This window comes from Diadema setosum, chromosome 22 (genome assembly GCF_964275005.1).
Source record: "Diadema setosum chromosome 22, eeDiaSeto1, whole genome shotgun sequence".
NCBI lineage: Eukaryota > Metazoa > Echinodermata > Echinoidea > Diadematoida > Diadematidae > Diadema > Diadema setosum.
This window is the reverse complement of record NC_092706.1, coordinates 29,347,781-29,371,421: the sequence shown is the minus strand read 5'-3', so window position 1 is coordinate 29,371,421 and position 23,641 is coordinate 29,347,781. Positions and strand designations below refer to the sequence as shown.

At 37.3% G+C, this 23,641-nt stretch overlaps 1 protein-coding gene across 1 annotated transcript in view; it reads left to right on the top strand.

Annotated features, from left to right (window-relative positions):
* The window catches only part of LOC140245285 (titin-like), a 240,109-nt gene that overhangs the window by 84,665 nt on the left and 131,803 nt on the right, over positions 1-23,641 (top strand). Inside the window, exons 20-23 of the mRNA XM_072324869.1 lie at positions 11,754-11,876; positions 18,213-18,404; positions 19,708-19,816; positions 21,598-21,842. Coding sequence (XP_072180970.1) covers positions 11,754-11,876; positions 18,213-18,404; positions 19,708-19,816; positions 21,598-21,842 — 669 coding nt within the window. The remainder of the gene's footprint in view (positions 1-11,753; positions 11,877-18,212; positions 18,405-19,707; positions 19,817-21,597; positions 21,843-23,641) is intronic.

Below are 23,641 nucleotides of genomic sequence, written 5' to 3'. Positions count from 1 at the left end.
TTTCGCTAATTTTCACATTTAACACCTTTTAAACACTTATTATGAATATGCATGTGAGTGAGTTGATGGTGTCATTGTCTGACAACTTGCCATTCAGTTTTTACACAAAATCTTGAAGTTTCCATTTTTTTTCTTTCCGAATGCAATTATACAATTTGTTTTTCTTTTGCAAAAATCACTTAACTTTCACAATTTCTTTTCAAACTTCCCTAAGTTTCTTCCAATTCAACTTTTCACCATTATGCTTGTAAAAGTTTACTCTTTCTTTTCAGACTAACTTTTAATTGGTCTGGCTTCACAAAGTACTGACAAACCATTCTAACAGGATGGAAGCATAGTTTTCTGAGAAAGAAAAAGTAGACATACATCTTCAGTGAGTGTGCTGGGTTTCAGATTGTGAACCCCTCACTCATATATGATAAATGCATTAAGATTGATATCGGATGAGTTGGGGGAGGGGAGGGGGAAGGGTGGGTTGAGGAGGAGAGCAAAATACCAGCAGTATGACACACTTTTTCTGAGACGAGCATTTGAGTGATGAGAAAGTGGAGTTGTCCAAACTTTCCAAAAATTTGAAATCAAGTTACGCACCCACAAGGACATTATGACATGCTCCTTTTAAATAGCTCTCTGCCGCATGGGCTACTGTTTTATGTACATTGTACCTGGTTTGTGTGCAACATTCAGCTGCAACAACATAAGAGTAGTAATACAATATGCAAGTACACATAATCCACACCATGTGTTTTCATGTTATGACAGACCAAATTTAAAGGTACACATCAAACAGCTTGATGAATAAAGGCTTGCTGTTGTGTGACAAGTGATGGCCCCTGCTGTCAGTTGTAACGCAAGGACATTTTCTTTTCTCTCTCTCGCGCTCTATCTTTCTGTCATGCTTGCACACACACACACACACACACACAGATGGCCACACAATGATTGTATAGGAGTCAAAGGTGGATGTATGTTATATATACACGTATAGAGAGACAGAAATGGGGGGGGGGGGCAGAGCTAGTAGAGAGCGAAGATGAATTTACCATCACTTGACATCAGTAAGGCATGCTGTTACAGCTGCATCCCAGGACCAGTAGGTTTGCTTACTAACTAGATTGGAATGCATCAGCTGTGCCGTGCTAATGAATTCAACATCTAGTCTCGGTCATGCCATGCCTTACCGGCTGTCTCCGAGTTTGTATTCCACACTATATATACCCTGACATCATTTAGTCATGAGATTCACACTTACGCCAATTAGCAGGATACAAATCTCAAGATTTTTGCCCGTGCAGAGATAAAAATTCCACTTAATTGCTCATTTGGTATCACAATCCAAATCTATCTTGTGATTGTTTTGGAATTATGGTGATAATTTGAGAAGCAGCACATTAATTTGAGAAGCAATTCGCTGTAAAAAAACAACCTAAAATCAACTCTGTAGGAAAACCAATATCACACATCATGATTCAAAAACCAGTTGCTTTATGTGTGAATGGACCCATGCATCTATCAAAAGAAACAGAGATCTATATATATAGGGGGGACACAAATACTTCAAATGTCCAAGTTGCTTTATCCGAGACCAATACGAAATAAGCAAAGTGGGACACTGAAGGACTGACGTTTTCCATCAAGCTGAGTTTATACTCCTCAATGTGACAAGTCGTGACATCGACTGGCCTGATGCTGATCAGACAAGGAGGGGTGGGGGGGGGGATAGCTTAAATAACATATTGTTGTAGAAAGGGAGGAGGGAATTGGGAGAGAGAGAGAAAAAAGACATTTGTTTCATGCTGATCAGGAAGGCCAGGAGGGAGATGGAAAGATAGATAGATAGATAGATGGATAGATAGATAGACAGATTTAGATACATAGATCGATAGATAGAGAGATAAATAGATAGATAGATGAATAGATAGATAGCTAGATGAATAGATAGATAGAAAGAGATGAAAGTAAATGGGAGAGAAAAAGAGCAATCAGGGCAGACTATAAAAGAAAGAGTAAAGGGGGAGAGAACGATATCTAGATCAATTTATAGAAAGAAGCTTGAGAGAGAGAGATGGTGAAATTAGTTTGTGTGGAGATTATTATGTCTGTGCTAAAGTTATATGGGTCTTGTATTAGTAAGACCATGAACCTTGTCTACACTATTGTACATGGATGTGTGAAGCCATGGTTATGTCCAAGACCGATCCTTCAAGTTTACCTACAGAAGAACACATACAATGTATCTTCCAAGCCATTTGCTGATGTCTTTTGAAGAGTAAAATTTACCAGAGACAGAATACCAGCACCATTGGGGTAGTCCGGTGTAGCTCCGGTTGTTATTATCAAGAGTTGCAAGCCGTGAGTCTGATAAACTCAGTGGCTAACTGTGTGTTAAAACTTTATATTGCACCATTCCAGCAAACATCACTATATAGTTCTATCATTAGCTGTGTTCGTACAGTTACCTTACCATTGATGACACAATGTAGATGTTTGCTGAAAACATTACTTAAGGTTGTGGTGGCTTCAATAATGATAATAATAATAGCCAAAGTAACACCAATATATAAAAAAGGACCAAAATCGGACCCTGGAAATTACCGACCTATCTCCGTTCTGCCAATAATTGGAAAGGTTTTAGAGAAAATTGTAAATGATAGACTGGTTGATTTTTTTGAGTCCGATGATATTTTTTATAAACACCAATATGGCTTTCGTAAAAGATACAGTACGAAATTGTCTTTAATTGATCTTGTAAATACACTAATGACATCACTTGATGAAGGAAAAGTAACACTTGGTATCTTTATAGATTTTAAAAAGGCTTTTGATACGATAAATCATGATATTCTTCTATGTAAACTGGCTCATTATGGTGTTCGTGGAATTCCACTTCAATGGTTTGCTGATTATCTGTCCAACAGATCTCAGCTGCTATCTTATAGAGGAATGGTCTCGACACCGAAGACTATAACTTGTGGTGTCCCGCAAGGGTCAGTTTTGGGGCCAACACTCTTTTTGATATTTATAAATGATTTGCCACGCTCTTGCTCTTTCTTTAAATTCAGATTGTTTGCCGACGATTCAAATATTTTTCATACTTATGCTGCTCGCCAAAAAGAAATAGATGTGAATGAAGTAAATGAAAACCTGCACAAAGTTCAAACATGGTGTAATGCCAATAAGATTACAATCAATCTAAAGAAAACAAATTATATGGTAATCAGAAGAAAACGTCAGTTAGTTTCGATGAGGGGTGCAATAAAACTATCTGACACAGACATTGATGAAGTGAGTGTTGCATCCTTTATCGGAACTCAGATTGATTGTCATCTCACTTGGAAACCTCACATTCAATTGGTAAATAAATGTGTTCGAAGGAAAGTAGGTGTACTGTATAAATTAAGACAGTATGTTCCGCAGCGCATTCTTGTGCTTTTGTATAAATCTTTTATACAACCACACATATTATATGGTATTGAAGTATGGGGCAGTACTTATAAATCTCACTTAAATTGTATACATATTTCTCAAAAAATGGCTCTGAGAGCTATAACATTTTCGACTTTACGAACACATTCAGAACCATTGTTCCAACGATTCAAACTTCTAGATGTTGTTAGGTTACATAAGTTCTCAGTTTTAACATTTATGTACGATCTCTGCAATGGAACTATTCCGCACCCTCTGTATGACTATTGCCAAATTGTGCATCATACTTACAGGACAAGAACAAATGAAAAAAGAATGTTGTACTTACCAAAATTTAGAACCACACAGGGACAATTTTCAATTTCTTACTTAGGACCAAAACTTTGGAACACATTGCCAGGAGAAATGCGTGAACAAAGCAAAAGATCTACATTTCGTAAATGCCTTGCAGATTTCCTTCTCTAATAGATATTGTATCAAGTATAATTAGTTTTCTGTGTTAGAAAATATATGATGTACGTTGTATTTAAATATTAACAGCCATTTCAACCAACCATGTAATAATTTTTCGTTTGTGTTTAGCTTTTAGTATGAAGATCAAGGTGACCAATCTCGACTAGCACGTGTGCTAACTTTTGGTTTCCTTGTTAACAACAACTTTGTAGAATTACGCTACATGTATCACATTTAAATCTCAAATGTCTTCATTTAATCATGTTATTGTAAAGGAGTAATAGATAAGTATTTTTTTTCATATATGTATGTAAATACCATTGTATAATGATTGAAAATGTACATGTTCAAATGTTGTTGCTAATAAACTTCAAACTTCTACTTCTACATTTCAATAAAAAAGATGAGACCTATGCTGACTGAGCTACTTTAAAGTTCTTATTAAAATGTAAGAAGAAAGTCATTACAATGCATCCAAACTTAAACTTAAATATTTCGTTCACTATCAAGTATAACGGGTTCGTTATGGATTCCACACTTCTCCTCAATTATCCTGTCAGTTAATGTTTCACTCCTTTTAAGAACTTTGTGATCATTTTTACCAAAATCATTTCTTCACAATTTCAATTTCTACACAGTTCTTATCACAAGGGACATTGGTATTATTTAGAATAATCCAGCTCAAATTCTAAATGGGAAACACTGCTAAACAGTTCCTTTAATCACCTTCCTGTGAAATCACTAAGCACTGGTATATCAATGAAGCTGGCTGGCTCACAGATGGGCTATGTCGCCAATGAAGGCTACATCATTCCTGTGACTTACAGGAATGGTTCTAGGAGTCCATAGTGTCTTGGTCATTCCCCTCCGTCCCTACCCCTCCCACAAGTTCCTGTACCCCTCCCTTTCAGTTATGCAGTTGGGATATCATTTACCTCCAATTATCCTATCATGAACTCAGAGAGGCTAGAGAGAGATGGGTGTGTCTTACCCCTCTGGGGAGAAGACTTGATCTGCATTTGGGTCAAGGACCTACCCACATCAGTGGTGTAATGTACCAATACCTTTCACTTCATTCATGTGAAATGTTTGACAGCTCATACAGTACTTACATGTTGGTACATATGATGATGATGATAATCGGAATCATAATCATACAAATCATAATCACAATCACAATCACACTCACAAACATAATCACAATCACAATCAATCGCAATCACAATCAATCGCAATCACAATCAATCACAATCACAATCACAATCAATCACAATCACAATCAATCGCAATCACAATCACAATCACAATCAATCACAATTACAATCACAATCGCAATCACAATCACAATCACAATCACAATCGCAATCACAATAATACTGGAACATGTTGGAATTTTTAAAAGAAGAGTGCCCTTAAAACTACACGGATTATGTGTGTGGTAAAGAGATTCAAGCACTAGTAGTTTAGAAATGTAACTAGGGGCTTAACCAATAAGTGCCTTGTATACAATCAGCAAAATCTTAAACAATATTTGTTGATGAATTAGAAGTCAGTGTAGGTCTTTCAGAAGAGGAGTAATCCTTGAGAATCTGGGTTTGTTACCAATTAGCCTTGCACAGGCTTTTTGGACTCTCTGCAGTCGCCCAACTTGAAAATCAGGGAGTCCATGTAAGAGCTAATTATGAACTTGATAACTGATACATGCATGGACAATTGTTTTTATGCTATCCTAATCTAAGTATTTCCTGATATATATACATCTAAGATTTATATCATATGGTATGATGAATTACACATGCTTATGATGTGTGCTTCCATGTACAGATGTGTGTCAGAAAAATACTCTTAAAGATTCCTTACATTGGTAGATGACTTTATGACGGTACTTCCAACTTACATCCCATCAAAAGAAAGTTTAGATATTTGCTTGGATGTGCCAATCAATAACAATTCAGTCTTACTGTCATCTATCAGGAGTTTGTTTTCAAGCATTTATGAATGATCAAGAGACCTTGACTTATATGAGCACTTAATTACTACATTTTGTATCCTGTGAAATGAAAGACCAGGTAGCATAAGGGTTTATGGGTGGTCTGATCAGTCCACTTCCCTGGTCTGATTGAATAGATCTCTTCATTTTCTGCTTACTGGGGTGCATTCAAAAACCATAAATAGCACCCATCAGTGATGAATATATGCACTGAAGCATGCACTCATCCGGTAATGGTTGACTCTAGTTGAGATTCTTTGGTTGTGTGCGTTCATACAGAAAAATTAGCGATAAACCTGTACACGATTCCTCAGTGAGATTTTTGAATACTGGTATCTGACCCAGGCCAGCCTTCCCACTCTGTGGTATCCCCTAACTACAATTGTACTTCTGGATCTTTGATATCCTCTTTGCATGGAATATACAGTACCAACATCAGTTTCAACACATCTCTGCTTATTTCCCAGTTATCTTTTATGAAATATGATTGATTTATATAATTCTTAGCTCCTTCAAACTTTATAGCATTATTATGTTGTAAGGTTTTCATGTAAGAATTGATTTATGTTATTTGTTATGTGCAGTTGAGTTTATACATGTAGGCCTACATGTATTTTTTCAAAAATATTCTCCTTTTTTAGGGGATTTAAGGCTCTCAGAGAATTACGGGATGAACGGATCCACTATGCGGTAGACTAAAAGTTCATTACCTCACACATGCTCATAATATTATGATGCAATATTTTGCAATACATGAATTCTTCTCTAATGATTTTAAACTCCATGAAAAGCTGTGAGTGTAATTGACCAGGTTCCTGTAGAAATGATTAGTTTTCTACATTGTCTTACATGTTTAAGATTGTGGAAAGTTGATTTCATATCTTATGAAGATAAATCACACACACCCCACCCCCTTTTCTTGCCTGTCAGGTGTATACATAGGAGAGAGTTAGAGATTAAGATTGAATTATGTAGATAAGATGAATAGATAGCTAGAGTGATAAAGAGATGGATAAAGAAAGGGGGAGGGGGAGGGGAGGGGAAAAATTTATTAGAGACAGGAAGAGAGTGAAAGGGCAATTGCAATAAGATTCTGGGATCTAAACAGAAAGGATAATGTGTGAACACAAAATCATAACACCACTGACAAGGCATTTGTTTTTTGTTTTTGTTTTTGGATGCTGGCAGCTTGAGCGATAGCAAACTCCTCTCTGCTGCTATAAGAAAAAAAAGAAGAAGAAGAATATAATGGCCTGTTTTTATATTCAAACATCTGGTTTTTATAACTGGGTCAGTGCACAGGGTCACAATATGTCATTACAAATGATGGACAATAAAAGCCTGCGAGGAGGAACGTAAAGTGGAACGTCCAAGAAAGAGGTGAAGAAAAAAGCGAGAGAGTGAGAGTGTCAGAGCGAAACTATTTAGAGAGTGTGCCTTTCCCCGTGGCAAACATTGAAAAGTTTGGAGCCACACGTGTTTATGTGTGTTTGTAGGTCTAACTTGAATGAGCGCTGTGAGTCATTGTGGTGCGTGGGTGTTTGAGTTTTGGTCTGAAAATATCTTGGGGACACTTGAAACGGGTTTTGTTGTCTTCAAGTGTGTGCAAACTACTAGCTTTGTAAACACTCGTCCAGTTGTTACATAACTGCTCTCCTTGACTGATCGCAGGATTCTTGTCAAATCCAGAGTGCTAAGATGGCATTCGTGAAATGTTCAAAAAAAAAGTTTATTGTTCGATGGCTTAACCTCAACTTCTCTGTGTTACCTTGTATGTAAATGTTAACCAAATGTGTACTGTAAAACATGATATATTCGCGGCATGAAATTTTCGCGAATTGGAGCTGATGGCCTTTTTTGCAGCATGAAATTTTCGCGAATTGCCACTGGCATTCAATGCATGTAGATGAGAACTTTTGCTTGCATTTTAATTTCGCGAATCTTGGCGCTCGCAAAATTCGCAAAATTAAAATGCATGCGAACATTCCTCGTTTTACAGTAACCCTTTGCTAATGTGTGATTGAACAACTGACTGTATGCATTTGATATCGTATGCTCAATGTAGCTATAGACCATTCAATTGCCTCAGTATCATTGTGTGGAGAAAATTTCAGCAGAGTTCATGTAAAATGGCAAAGTTTGATTAACACAGCAAGTGCTGTATATTTCCCAACAAATTCTTGCTTTGTTGTTGATTTTTCTAGCACAAGAGGATTTCTTATGTTTCCAGTGAAAGCGGAACTTCCAAGTCTCCCTGCTTTTTATAGGAGATTCCCTTCAAGATTTCATCTCTTCTTATCTGAACAAGATAATGAAGAAACCTCACTCGTATAGGAATTATTAGGTGATACGCTATCAGCGTATCACCTATTGTGATTGTCAAAATCTCTCTTTATTTTTTTTTATTCTTCTTTCTTTCTGGACAATTTTGTGTCGTCAATATCTCAACAATGACATTACGGAATGACATGAAATTTTCAGTCAACATGTCTCATAACAATATCTAGCCACAATAAGGTTTTCATGACAGTAACATATCTATGACGTCATCTAGGCGCCATTTTGTGATTTTCGGACCTTGTCACATGATCGATCATAACTTCATAACTAGATGTCATTTCTGTATCATTTTCGGTGGACATGAAGTTCAGGTCACGCTCTATCTTACCTTTTAACGCTAGTTACCCAGGTCTTCATTACGCGCGCGTACGCGCGCGTCAAAATTTTAAAAGGCTCAAAACGACTTCCCAATGGGAAATCTCGAAGTTTCAGACAATTTTAAGCGTTTCAAACATTTTCTCGCGTGCGCGTCCGTCCGCGCAATTTCGCGCGCAGAGGGCGTAAGCAACATGAAAATGCAATTTTTTTGACTGATTTGGATTCCTGATACTTTGAGTAACAACATCCATTGATTTTCGATCGATTTCGACCTATAACAAAGGAATGCACTGGCGTCAAAGTTGAAATTCCACGTGCGCGTCTTTCTGCAAATATAGTGAAAAAACATGTCTTTGTTTATTTAGCCATAGCTCTTTAAATCGTCCGTTGACCCTATATTTCTATTGCATATTACAAAAGTATGTGAATTGTAAATAACATTGCTAGTATCAATATTGCCAGGAAAACGCGATGACGTCATCATATCGTCATTTTAAATAAAAAAAGTGGAATTGATTTTTTTGAGGTACTGTTTCTGCCATTCATTTGCTCGTATCTCTGTTGTTTAAGCTCAATATTATCCCAAATTCACATATGTTGTACTTTAAACATTTGCCTTTCAAGTCTATGTCATGGTTTTGAAATTTGATGACGTCATCATACTTTAAATTGTGATTGAAAGTAAAGATGCAAAATCGGACAAGTTTACGTGTTATGTCTATGGGAGGTGATTTTTTTTAAAACCATCCATTGACTTGACAACGTTTAAGCACCTTTATCTCAGCTGATTTTGCTTCATTTCCTCTGAAATTTAAGTATGTTGTAGCTGAGACAATAAGCTGCAGTAATCATGCATTTTGTTCTTTGAAATCTTCTCATGAGGTTGACAATTTTGCAGTTTAAAACTGAAAATGAGAATGGAATGCGGACCAAACGATTCCTGATTCATCTTTCACGTACATAAGTTTACGTTCCTCTACTTTTCTCGTCGAGACGTATGGCCGAGTGGTTAGAGGCGTCGTCTTAGAAACGTGAGGTTGCACACGTACGGGTTCGATCCTCACAAGAGCACGAAAGAAAATATTTTTTTTTTTTACTTTTTTTCTTCAATGGAGTACTACACCTTCGTCCATGTAGAAATCACGTTTGCATGTAAACACACCTATACGCACACACTCACACAGTATACCTTTGTTTTGCGTTGGAGACTGCATTACTTCGACTGCTGCAAAATTTTGCAGGCTGGGCTTTTCAAACTGATATAGTATATTTAACAAAGTGAAATTTGTTCATATCAATTCAGTAACACAATGTAGTCGTGGTTACTTTGTGCTGATTTATACATGTAACAAGCTATACATTTTTAAAAAGGTATTCAGTCTTCTGTATTGATGATTATTTGTCATTTAGTGGTTTTTGTGGAGTTTCAGATAGTGATAAAAAGTATGGATGATATTAAAGTGCAGCGATAATTCCTACAGTTAGTTCAAAGTTGTGTTACAGATGTTTGATACATACATTTAGCATTGTGTGTGTGTATATACGTGTGTATACAGGTTGGCCATATAACACATTCTAGACAATTAATCTTAATTGATTAGCAAACGTGATCAGCTATGGAACTGAATAAGGTACTAATGTATGATGTTAATGATTCTAATTAAACTGTGACGAGTTTAAAGGGATAGCATAACTGTGTGTAAAAATAAGGCAATTATAAGGAAATTTTAGGGCAATTTGATAACCATGCCTATAATAATTTCATACAGGTACTAATACCTGCCTCATCTTCATGTGGTAGATTGTCGTGTCAGTAGCAAACTGACAACGTACGATGAATGTGTTATACATTGAACAACTGTCTTTCAAGTCCATAACGTTCCCCATATTTTCCCGTCGAGACGTGTGGCCGAGTGGTTAAAGGCGACTTCTCAGAGACGTGAGGTTGCGGGTTCGAACCCCACAAGATCACGAAACAAAATACTTAGATACTTTACTGTTTTTTTTTCTTCAATTTTGTATTACATATTCGTCCATGTAGAAATCACGTTCGTATATAAACGCACCTATACACACACAGAGACACACACACACGCCATATCCCTCTTTTTTGTGTGTTGGAGACCACATTGCTTCGACTGCAGCAAATTTTGCAGGTTGACTTTGTCAAAGCGATCATAGTATGTAATGACGACGACTGAGGTGTTGTACTTTGAACAATTGTCTTTCAAGACGATGTCATTGTTTTGTAATTTGATGACGTCATTACATTGAAAATTGTGATTAAAGGCAAGGTATCAAAACCACCCGATTATAGGTTTTATGTCTGCGGGACGTATTTTTCCCAAGTTGCCAGAAATGGCATAGCGACCTCAGTCGTTACAAGGCCGCTTTTCCGTCTAGCAATGCAATAGATGTTCACACGGCCACGTTAGTTGAGTGGGCATTGACTTTCCCCCTGTTATATCTATACATTGTTGTTGTTTTTTTGTCTTACCATTTCCGTGGATGACCCGTGGCCGAGTGGTTACAGAAACGGTTTCGCATGCACGCTCAATATAACTTCAAGGTGCCTATATCACATTCTTTTCTTTGTCGATCACAGATGACTGTCATCTGATGACCACAAGCGTATCACCTAACTCGTCCTCAATGTGACGAGTTTTCATGTCTCGTTATACATTGACACTAGCATCTTCCTGATTGCTCTATGGAACCTCCATGAGTTTGATACATGAATGTTTGATAGAGCTTTGAAAGACAACACGCTCATTATACAAAACTATGAGCATTATAATTCACAAGACATTTTAAGTCAAAATGATCCACCTTATAGTAACTTTGGAACAGGTCAGATCACAGGAGACAAACCTACAGCTGTAAGTGTATCAAAAAGTTACAGAGGATGGAACATATGAAATACCCGACCAAGTAATGTGCATTATTTGTTTTTTACCCGACCAAGTAATGTGCATTATTTGTTTTGTGCCCGATCAAGTAATGTGCATTATTTGTTTTATGCCCGACCAAGTAATGTGCATTATTTGTTTTATAAAACAGTGACATTTAGTAATTTTGAATGCTGCGAGTCATTTATGCTACAGTGGAAACGTAATGTCATATCATCTGTCAGCTCTCTTATCTCCTGTACAGGAATGCGCAGTCAATTTTGTCCTATTGCTCCTCAAAAAACGTTTGTTGCTGTATTTTTATCTGTCTCCAACAGTCGGCAGAATGGATCCAAGTACGGGTGGAGGACATGATACCGAGGATGACGGAGATTGGAACAAACCTGGAGGAGGCGAGGAACTTCCAGAAGCAACATGAGGATGTCATCAGAAACCTGGTGGTGAGTTTATCCTCATTTGCTATCTCTTAATCAAGAAATCAAGACAAACTTTCCATACTTGTCTAATTTTTTTTTTCCAGGTTTGGAGCTATATTTCCATTAGAAGGTTCTACTACAACACGGATTCCACTTTCTATTTGGTTTTGTTCAAGTGATGCCCCATGGACAGTGAAACATTGATAGCTTTTTTGACAACATTACAGCAGCAATATTGATAATCAAAGGGACTTTTTAAACAATTCGCTCAACAATGGCTCTTGGTGATTCTGTATGACAAATGTAGACTTAAAAAGAAGGTATGTTATAAAAGGCTGGAGGAAAATTCAATATTTATTTACACTGTACTTGTACACCACAGAGACAGGTCTAGACAGAAATGAGTTCAAATTTGATAAAGAAGCTGTTATTGTAAGTAGAGTGCCAAATCACTGGCACTGGTGCGATGGTCCCTAACCGGTAAAAATCACTGTCGCACCAGTAACTTTTTCAGGAATGAACCAGTAAAAAGAGGAAAAACTGGGTACATACTGGTCTGTTGGACCAGTAGAAAAAAAAATGGGCTCATGTGCAGCCTGCTGTTGTCATATTTGTGTCATTATACTCATGTTTATCTTGCAATTATGGTATTATTACAGGGAATAAACAATCATTCTTCCATGGTGATTGTCATAACTATGGGAGACATCAATGTATTTTTACAGACAGTAAAAAAAAGTGTTATACCAAATGGGTCACATTATATCAAACCTTTTGTTTTCTTTTCTAAGTTCAGATTTGCCTACATGTGTTGCTCATGTATTCCTGAACTGAATGTATACAACTAACATCCAATTTTGATCTCGGGGTACAGCTGTACCTGATTCAATAGCTGTCTCTCTTAGCACCACCTTAGCCTTTTATCTGTCTGGTTGCTTGCAAGGTGTTTACAGTGGATTCCTGGCTGTAGTCTGCTATGCTCATCTCTCCTCATTAACCCTATTCATCAAAGTCAGACCTCGCCTTGTTCACTTGTGGCCAAGGTTGCGATAAATGCGAGGGGGGGGGGGGCGTACATTTGGAACCTTTTTTGCCTCTTTTTTTGCCCCACAGTAGTGGAAGAGAAGAAGAAAAAGTAAAACCTGGCAGATGCCTTTTGCATTTTGTGATGTGGAATGATTCCCACTTCCTGCCCTAAGGCCTGCGTGTCATCAATCATCAAACATGCTCATTTTTAGGAAACTTTGCCGGTCGGAACAATCCTGTCGTAAATTGTCTGTCTGGATGTTTGAAAGTTAAAAAAAAAAAAAAGAAGAGGTACAATACAGAACTCTGTTGGTATTCCACCAAATTGAAATGAAACATGTAACAAGGATTGGTCCCACTTAGGGTTTGAAAGAAATGATATGTCCATTATGAAGTAAACGCACTTTTGGTCACAAAATGTTTGAGTCATTCTTTTCGGCAAACCAAACAACATTTTTTTGTTTGTATATCCAGAGGCAAATTCCCACACTTTGAAGATGAAATGTGAGGATTTTTTGGCCCCATCAAATCAAATTCAGACCAGAACTTCAAAAAAAAAAAAAATGAAGTGAAGGTAAACTACAAATAAGAGAAAAGAGAAGAAAAATGTTCTTCTGCCTCAAGAATTGATGCAGTGGAAATTTCATGGTCTTCTTGTGGAATTTGTGAAAATGTTGGGCACGAGTTGTCAAAGACCTCTCAGATTGATGAATAGAGATAGTTGCTGGTATTGAAAGTAAATGTCTTTGTTGTGAGATTAATGCCTCTTGTAAAAGAGTGGAATGGGAATTGATTTGCCGTTGTGGCTGGATGTAAACTTAAACTTGACTCTTTGAATCACATACTGTTTTGTGATTGAGGAAGTTTACAAGACTGTAGCCATGATCACACTGGCAAAATTCTCAACGATTAGGTTATCAGAGTTTTGCCAATGTGGCCGCTAACTTCCCAAAAATATCTTGCAAAACTTCTCATGGAATGTTCCTCTGAAATTAGGGAAATTTCCCAAACCTCCACAAATCTTATTGAAGTTTGTGCAGTCTGAATGCACACAGCTGAAACTTCATGAAGTTTGTCACAGGACCAGTCCAATTTCTGTTTATTGAGAACTGAAACTTTGAGAAATTTGGCTGCCTGTGTAAACTGACGAGCAAACTTTACAAAGTGTTCTAGAAGTTGTTGTTTTTTTTTTTTTTTGTCAGTGCGACTGCGGCTTGGGTAATTCTCTCCTCTGGGAAAGAGACAAAACCTGAAGTACAATGTATGTAGTGTTTTATCTCCATTGATGAAGTGTGTATGGAGGAGTGACATTTATTGCAGAATTGTTCTGCAGTTTAAAACATTTTTTTTTTTTTAGCAACATCATTTGTTTGTCAGATGGCTTTTCTTGAATTTGTGCCAAGTGATCTGCATGCTTGCGAAATAAAACATCCGGTGAAATACTGTCTGATGTAGAAGAATGGGGTTTTGTGGAAAGAATGTCATGTGGCATAATAAATTATGTAGAGAATAATTCACTATTTAGACCTACTTATTTGCTACTCCTAGCAGAACTTGCTTTCTGATAGAATTGTGACATGAATTCAGTAGGAAAGAGTAATTTTGTCACATTTAAGTGATTAAGAATTACACTGTAACATAGCTGAGGTTGTGTCATACGCTTGTGCACTATACGAGTTAACATGAGCAAAACATACAATAAATCTGTTTTATTACCAATGTAAGTGACTGGAAATTATATGACATTTGAATAAAAATCTGTCAATGTCAAAACCATGACTGAACTTGAGTAGAAACCCAACCAATTGTGTCATAAAAGCGAGAGCCATCTACAGGTGCAAACGAGTGGAGATCGGATGGCTGGCAAGAAAGAGGTTTGTGTATCACCTTTAAAAGTGAGACAGGGACCGAGAGAAGCCATTACGTGCGGACTAAAGATAGCTTCCCTCCGTGTCAGGAATTACGAGCCTTGCGGTGATGTACCGAGGAATCCGTGCTATGTGTTCCGCCGCTGTGGAGGACCGCGGAGATCGGATAGCTGGGACCGAGAGATATGCTCTCAACATATACATGTAAATATAAATCCTCCAGTGATCAAGGATGCTTTCTGGTGGATTCAGGGGACATTTGGATAGGGGGAAAAATTGGAAATCAAAATTCTTGTTTCAGATTAGTATGACAAGAATTCCAGCAGAGGCCTCTCTGTTTAACACCTTGTGCATTTAGCTTAAATGTTCAAATTTCTGGTTGCCATAGTACTCTACAGGCACTGGCAGGGACTTGCTATTTAGTCTCCATTACTTAATAAAAGTTTAGAAAGTGTACATAAGTATACAACTTGTATCAAGGAGCTTTGTGTGTTTGAAGCTCCTTGCTTGTATTAACAGTAGTTTTGGCAAGGTAGCAACGTGTTTCAGCATACAACTTTACTACTATGAAGACCATGACACGTGTGTGTTTTTGTGCTTTCAATTGAATCTAGTGTTCTTTTAAAAACAAGAAGGGGCAATGAGCATGCACAGTTTCAGTGTTTAAACTCTTATTTAGAATAAGTCCCAATCTCTCCCAAATTAAAAGGAGGTTACCATACTTTTCCATTGATATCTGAATTTCAGATATTGGTAATTTGCTTGCTTGTTTGTTTGTTTTTTCCAGTGTGGGGCATACGAAATTACTTAACTTATTTGAAAATATGATATTGCATGTTAAGTTTTTTAGCTGAAGCTGATACAATGTTTACTGTGTGGACAGTGCAATTCTAAGAGGGATTTTTATAGCGAGCATAACAGATTAAACTCTAATGGTTTATTGCTCTGATTATTTTGTTGTGGAGAGTACAGGAGAGACCTGATTCAAATGGAGCACATGGCACAGAGGCTGGTTTCTAAAGGGTATTTCGTTTTGATCTCGACTTCAGTATCTCGCCAGACATGACAACCCATTACTGCTGCTCCTTGTCGTGTTTATTTGTGTTCCATGGCATGACATGTTGGATGAGGCTTTGATATGTTGGGGATACAGCGGGGGATGCCAATGTACATGAAGTTCTAGCTTGTCATACAATGCCAATAAAGATAGTGACAGGGATTCCTTTGCTTGATGACTAAAGGTTACTGTCCTGCTATCTTCCATCAGAAAAAAAAAATCCATCTGTAGCCATAGCACTCATTACAATGTAATAGATTATCCACTGTCTTCAAAGCAACCTGATTGCTTGTGTAGCATGGGAAAGTACAAATCTACACTTAACATTTCAAATTATTTAATTTTGCAGATTTTTGGAATGTTTCCTACAATATACAATGTATATTTCTGGTAGGATATTTGAATATTGTAAATTCATTTACAGCACAAATGCTCTTGAAATCAGATGTTATTTCATTGTTTATACTGTATTTCTACATAAAAAACACTACAAGGATATTGAAATACAATACCCTGGCTGCTTTAAGTAAGCTATTGTTTGGTGTGTGTCTAAACATAATTAACTCAAGTGTAATAGTGCTGCCTACAAGTGTGTCTGGTTACTGTATACGCTGTTATTTTCACGTACAGATGTTTTTGCGAATGACGAAGTCATAGACGAGATGTTGTTTTCACGAATCGACGGCGACCTTTACGTGAATGCTTTATTAACAAAGCGCATGTAGACATTTTCGCTTGTTGATAAATTTGTGATCCAACTATGATTCACAAAATTCGTGAAAATTAAACCTTCGTGAAAATAACAGCTCCTACAGTAACAAGCCAAAGCTTTTTAGGTGTGTTCAGAGAGTAGAATTGATAGGAAGGATGTGTGAAGGAGTTTGTTTTTTTGAAGTCTTTATTGGAGTCCTGAAGTATTTGACATGAGGCAGAATAAGGTTATCCATTAAAGTTTACCTTAAAGACAAAAGTAAAACTTTTTATCATACATTGTGCAATTGTCTGTTTTTTAGAAAATGTGTACGATTTTATATGTCGCGAGAAATCATTAGTAGAAAGTTATATTTATTTTCAATTTTTTTATTATTCTAGTATTTATTAGTCAATTGCCTGAGTGAATTTTAGTTTTGAAAGTTAGAAATGTTTCTCGTGATATCAATTAAATCTTGAAAAGTCACAGAACATGATAAGGTGTTCCTGCATTGTAGATTGCATCTGATACTGATAGTGCAGCGGCACCACTTTTGCATCGAAATTGGCATTGAAACTGCTGGCGAGGGAGCCTACATGTATGGATAGCTGTTGGGACCTTGGACACAATTAGACATTCCATGTTCCTGGGTTTCAGAGCGAAAAACCTCCTGGAATGTGTCAGGGAGAATCTTTCCCTCTGCTCTGAGGTTTAGCAGCCTCTAGGATTGGTAGAGATATCACCACTCTAGCTGCCAGCCCTGGAAATACAATTGCACGCTATATTTACAGCGTACAAGAATATGAGTGCATACCAATAATGAGGCTGACTAGATGTACACTCTAGAAACATGAATCTATATAACGTATATGCTTTTGAATCTATTTCTGTTTGACTCATTCTTTTATTAATTATGTTTTTTATGTGTGAGTATGTAATCAGTGTGTAAAAAAATACATGTACATGTATGTTTCTAAATCTTACTGTATTATATTTGTCTAAATATCTTAACAATGGTTTTTGTGTTCAATATGCATGAGTACACGCCTTATATTTGACCACCCATGGTCACAGATTATAAAAGAAGTACTTATATCCATGTATGGTTATCCACCTGCTCAGTAAGATAAAATATAGGGGCCTACGCTTATGGTTTTTCATATACAATGTAAAAAACATTGTGTATTGTACTCTTTTCATCTTCTACTACTTGACTGCCTGTCTTTTTTTTTAAATCTCTGATTGATGCAACAAAGTTATGTGATATGTATTCACTCATCACTCTGAATATACAATACCATTTAACATTTTTAGTTTCTGTGAATGTGTATTTTCTTGAAAAATGATTATTGGAAAATAGAGTATAGTGCATGATACACATTCCTGTTATTGCACATACAGTAGATAAATTCCATGTGTACCATCAGTAGTTAAAATTGCCTGCTATTCTCAGGTCAAAATCATGATGTAGGCCTATCATTCATAAGACATAGCAACCAGCAAAATACTTTCATTGCAGCTGATGCTCCAGTCATGATCTACCACACACCCTTCTCCAGTACAATACCTCTTGATTCTGGTAAATATACAAAGTGCATGTAACAGTTAATGTGATGCCCCATGTATCATGGTTTAATAGTACCTTTGACACCTGATCTGAGATGATTTACATTGTGTCATATTTCCTCCCATATATCTCCCTCTTTCCTTGCCTCCAGGCCAAGCAAGACCAGATTGGTAGTCTTCTCAGCCAGGCTGACAACCAGGTCTCCACACAGCAGTTCTATGGAGATGTGTACGCCGCCATGGCCAAAAGCCTGGGAGAAGCCTGGCGGGACCTGGGCAGGCAGATGGAGACTCGGCAGCAGCTTCTCAACCAGGCGGTGGACTTCTACCAGGCTGCCCAGAAGGTGAGAGATGGATGGAAAGAAAGATAGAGAGAGATAGAAGAAAAGAAGAATAAAAGAAAGAGAAATACTGCCCAGAATGTGAGAGAAGGATGGAAAGGGAGATAGAGAGATAGAAGGAAAGGAAAATAAAGAAAGAGAAGAATTGCCCAGAATGTGAGAGAAGGATGGAAAGGGAGATAGAGAGATAGAAGGAAAGGAAAATAAAGAAAGAGAAAGACTGTCTCGGGTACATCGTGAAAACAGAGTGAGAGAGAGGGAGAGAGGAATCGTGAGATAGGTAAGAAAGAAAATAAAAAGAAAGAGAAAAGAGAGAAAAAAAACCCCAGGAGAACGAGAGCTTGAGTTAGATGAATAAGATTGATCAAGGAGAAAGAAAAAGGTGGAAAGATAGAGAGAGAGAAGATAGAAAGAAAGGGGGAGAGTGATAGATATCAGGGAGAAGAAAAAGAAATAGAAAGGTAGATAGAAAGAGGTTAGAGAGAAAGATAGATTTTGAGATATTTGTACTAGTACAGGTAGTATCAAATAAGAGCAAAGGAGGAAAAGCAGATATCATCTTGCCATCAACGTCCACATATGCCTTAGTGCACCTTTGCAGTCTTTTTGGTTTCAAACTAGTGTCACATAGGATCTTGTTGCACTGTTCTGTTCATATTTTTGGTGAAAGAAATCCAATAATTGTGCAGGGCTGGTTTGACAAGGTTTAATAACTAAGTGGCCTCTATTGCTGGTTTGGTTGTTGTCTACTTGTATATGGGATGCTCTGATTTGATGCATCAATGATATGACAGTGTAATATTACTCCCAAACAGTAATCTGCCTGACTTTCAGCACTGTCATACTAACTCCTAGCACTATTTGCAAATGTGTACTTTAAAAAATTTAAATTGATATAAACTATATAGCTCCAATTATGTTATCCTTGCCTAATGAATAGATTTCCCAAGTCAACTTCCTCTTAGTTCCTGGATTGCCATTGTGGAGTTATTTAGTGATACAATAGTCTTAGTCTGGCATTAAATGAATATATCGTCTGTTGAGAATGAGAAGGGCGTTAAGTTGTCTCGAACACTATGGGTTTTGTGACAACTTAACGCCCTTATCATTCTCAACCGACGATATGAACAAATATATGCTAGTGACAGAGGGCATCAGTATGTGAAAAAAGAAGAGGAAAACCTAATCACTACAAGTTGCTGTTCAGCAGTGTTAACTGCATGCTTCAACCGTCCAAGCCTCTGTTGACGTGCACAACGAATCCCTCATTTTCCACTCACCCTTCCCTGCTTTCTGTCGCCCTCAGTATAACGACAAGCTGAGTGATGGGATCACGGAATGCCGAACGATGAGTTTACCATCCAACCCACGACAGGTGGAAGGCCAATTGCAGAGATACCGGCAGGTCAAGAAAGGTAACACTCACCAAAATGCAACACACTCTTTATCATCCCTTCTAAATTGAAGTACAGTTTGTACATCACAGATTTCACTATTTGTATGTGTTTTCAAAGACAGAAGATGCTAGTATACAAATAATGGACAGGTGAGAGTACAATTGTACATTAGTGGAGATGCAGTGCAGTCGTGGCTATTCATAATGGTGTAATGTGCACAACATTGTTAACACCCGAGAGTGTGCTGCATCTCCACTAACATCACAGACTGTGCATTACTTGTTTTATAAAATGGTTCTATGAGCTAAAACCTGTGCATTATTTGTTTTATAGAATAGGTCTATGAGCTATGATTTCAGCTGTAAAACTTTGTATTTCAATATATTGGGGGCTGCTCTCCAATTGGCTGTGCAGTTGACCATGTGAAAGTGATTGTTTGGGTTGGTGTCGCGCTCACAGCAAGCCGCCATTGCACAGACCAGTTGGTAATCTGCTGTAGGATCACACGCCGTGCAGTTCATACTTTTTTGCTGCACACTTTTAGTAAGAAAATAAAGAGCGCACATGTGACTCACTTCAAAGCTTCTAATTGGCTGCATTCTTGAACCCATTTTATAATGCATCTTAAGCTTTGCCATCCTGCATCACCCACTGTCCTTTCAAAAAATATCTCATATTGGTAATTATGAGCAGACTGACTTAAAGGAGACCTGCGGATGATTTTCAGATTTTTACATTTAAACAACTATAAATTAGTTATACTGAGGACAGAGTTTCAGAATTTGTGATAATTGGGATGAAGAATAAGAATATTTTCAAAATCCAGAACAAATTGCAATGAACAAGGATGATGACATGGCAGAGTCACCTTAAGAATGCATGAGTTGGGGCTCAAGGAACCAAAACAAAAGAAGAAGGCATGCATAGATTATACACAGGTGAACTCGCAATTAGCAAGCGGTATTGTAATGGAATTACACTGCTGCATTTCTGAAATATGTGAACCTCCTATGTCATCATCCTTGTTCAGTGTAATTTGTTTAAGATTTTTCAAAGTATTGTTTCTCTGCTCAAGAACCACAATAAATTCCACAAATCTATACATGGAGTTCTCGATTTATGTACTACATGATGTGAAATTATGAAAATCATCTGGAATGTCCCTTTAAAGCTAGACCCATTTTTTAAGGAGATGTGGCTGGTCTAGTAAAAAGTCAATTTGAATATTGGAATGGGAAAAGAAACTGGATAATCAAACAATACTGTTTAGTGTTTAATATGATTAAAATCACTTGATGTCATATAATCACATTTTCATGTAGTAAAATGAATTGTATTCCGATAACAGATTTGTAAAGATACAAAAAAGATACACACACTTGACTTGATGGTATTACATTGTATTTCTTTGTATTGTATTATATTGTACTGTATACGCCATATATTTAGCGAGTCTAAATTTTCGTGAATTGGGACTTCCCGACGATTTTGCGAGTGGTTAAATTCGCGACCGTTGAGTACTGTACTGAACGGAAAAATGTATACGTGTGTCACATTCATATCGGGATCAAAATCATTATTTTTGCTTGTCTTTACTTTCGTGAGAAGCACCTGACTCACGAAATTCGTGAAAATAAAAACCTTGTGAAATATTTGGCATATACAGTATCACCTCGTCTGTTAAAAAGATGTTTAAGAAGCATGTACAATGTAGCACGTGCTCTGTCCATGAACTTCTCTCAATGCTGGTATCAAATGACTGAATGTATCAATATTGGTATATCAAACTTCACCACCAGACAACATGGAGGGCTCTATGCAGGTCATGTCGCAGGGTCGTGACCTCCTGGACCGCCTCCGCGAGCTCGGCTCCGCGGCGGGTGCCGAGACGCAGCAGGCCACGGCCGTGTCATGTCGGGCAGTGGAGAAGGCAATGGACGACATACAGGAGAAGAGACGAAATCTGGGTGACCTCTGGCAGGATAGGTCACGGAACTTGGAGCAGCTCAGCGCCCTGGGTGACATTGACACCGAGGTCACAAAGGTGAGAGGAAATGACATATTTTATGTAATAACAACATCAACCACTTTAATGAAAAACTGATTTTGTTGCGTGTGTGTGTGTGTGAATTCATTGATTTTGAAATATGTTATTAGGTGATCCGAGTATCCTCTCGGATCACCTTCTGTTTTTGTACGGATTCTTTCTTCTTCTTCTTTTTCTTATTTCTCCCCAAAAGTTGTGCATCGATTAGCTCTGAAAGTCCTCTTCCTATCAATTTCAAACTTATACCATATATGTATCGTTTCCCAAAGACGGCAATCGAACTAAAATCAAAGTGATCATTCGACCGTGACGTCACTATGACGTCATTATATGAAAACACATTTTCAATCATATCTCATTAATGGAATGGAATTTTTCAATGAAATTTACGTCACATATATTTCAAGTCAAGCGCATTCTACTCATATTCTCAAAATTCATCTATACCTTAAAACGTGCGCGTACGCACGCGTTGAAATATTTGTATGCTCAAATCGAGTTCAAATTTTTTTTTGCACACATTTCAGACCATTTAGAGCATTTTTTGAAAAATTGAAAAAAATTTACGGACGCGTACGCGCGCGCGCATATACGCACGCACAGCTCATATGCAATAGAAATTTCCCGTTTTTTCACACTTATCGCCTGCCTGAAATGTCAGGGAATATGTCTACCAAGTTTCAAGTCAATCCGACTCAATATGACGTCATACGGGCCTGTCAAAGTTGAAATTCCGCGCGCGCGTCAATGGCAATATACAGTGCAACAATGCCAAAAAACCGCCAATTTTAAATCCGATTTTACTCGTCAGGATGGACGGTGACCCCCCATTTTCTTTACATATTCTGAAAGCTGATGAGTTGTACATGTCATTTCATGGGTTGGCAATGCTGGAAAAATGATTAAAAGATATCAAATTTCTTAATACACGTAAAATAAAAAGAGTAAATTTTCAAAATGACGTCATCAAATTACAAGTTCACTCGAGCATATCTCACTTATCCTTTGCCCATTTTCTCCCAGATTTCAATATGTTGTAGCTTACTAAATGCTCTTTCATTAATATAATAACAACATTTTGATTAGATGACGGCATCACCTCGTAATATTGGATTGAAAGTAATCTTGTCAAATTTGACCAGTTTACGTGTTATCTCTATGGGAGTGCAGTTTTTCTGGAAATGAAAATTGACATGACTATCTTTTTCGAGCACTAGCTCACCTATGCTTCGGTGAATTTCTCCCAGATTTTAATATGTTGTAGCTGAAACTTTGGGCTATCGATGGTGTGCCCTTCATGTTTTCATACGGTATCGGTATCACGTCTAAAAACTTGGTTGAAATCAAAGCTTATCTTCGATATATTTTCATATTTCTTTCTTTTTCCAACTTTCTTTGCAATAACTCAAGAAAAACATACTCTATCACCACCATATTTTGCACATGTTTAGTTCATGTCACGTACATTATTTCATAAAATAACAACTACTTCATCAGACGCCATCTTGGGTATGTAAATTAGGGTCAAAGGTCATAAATGTTTCATCCTGTATCTTGGTGAATACATGTTCTATCTTCCCCATATTTTGCACACGTAAAGACCGTATTACAAGGATCATTTCACAAAATAACCACTTTTTGCTCCGATGCCATCTTGTCTGTGCAGATCGGGGTCAAAGGTCATATGTACTTCTTTCTTTATCTTCGTTATGACGTGTAATCTCTATGGGAGGGAATTTTTCTAGATGTGAAAATTGACATGATTGTCTTTATCGAGCACTAGCTCACTTACCCTT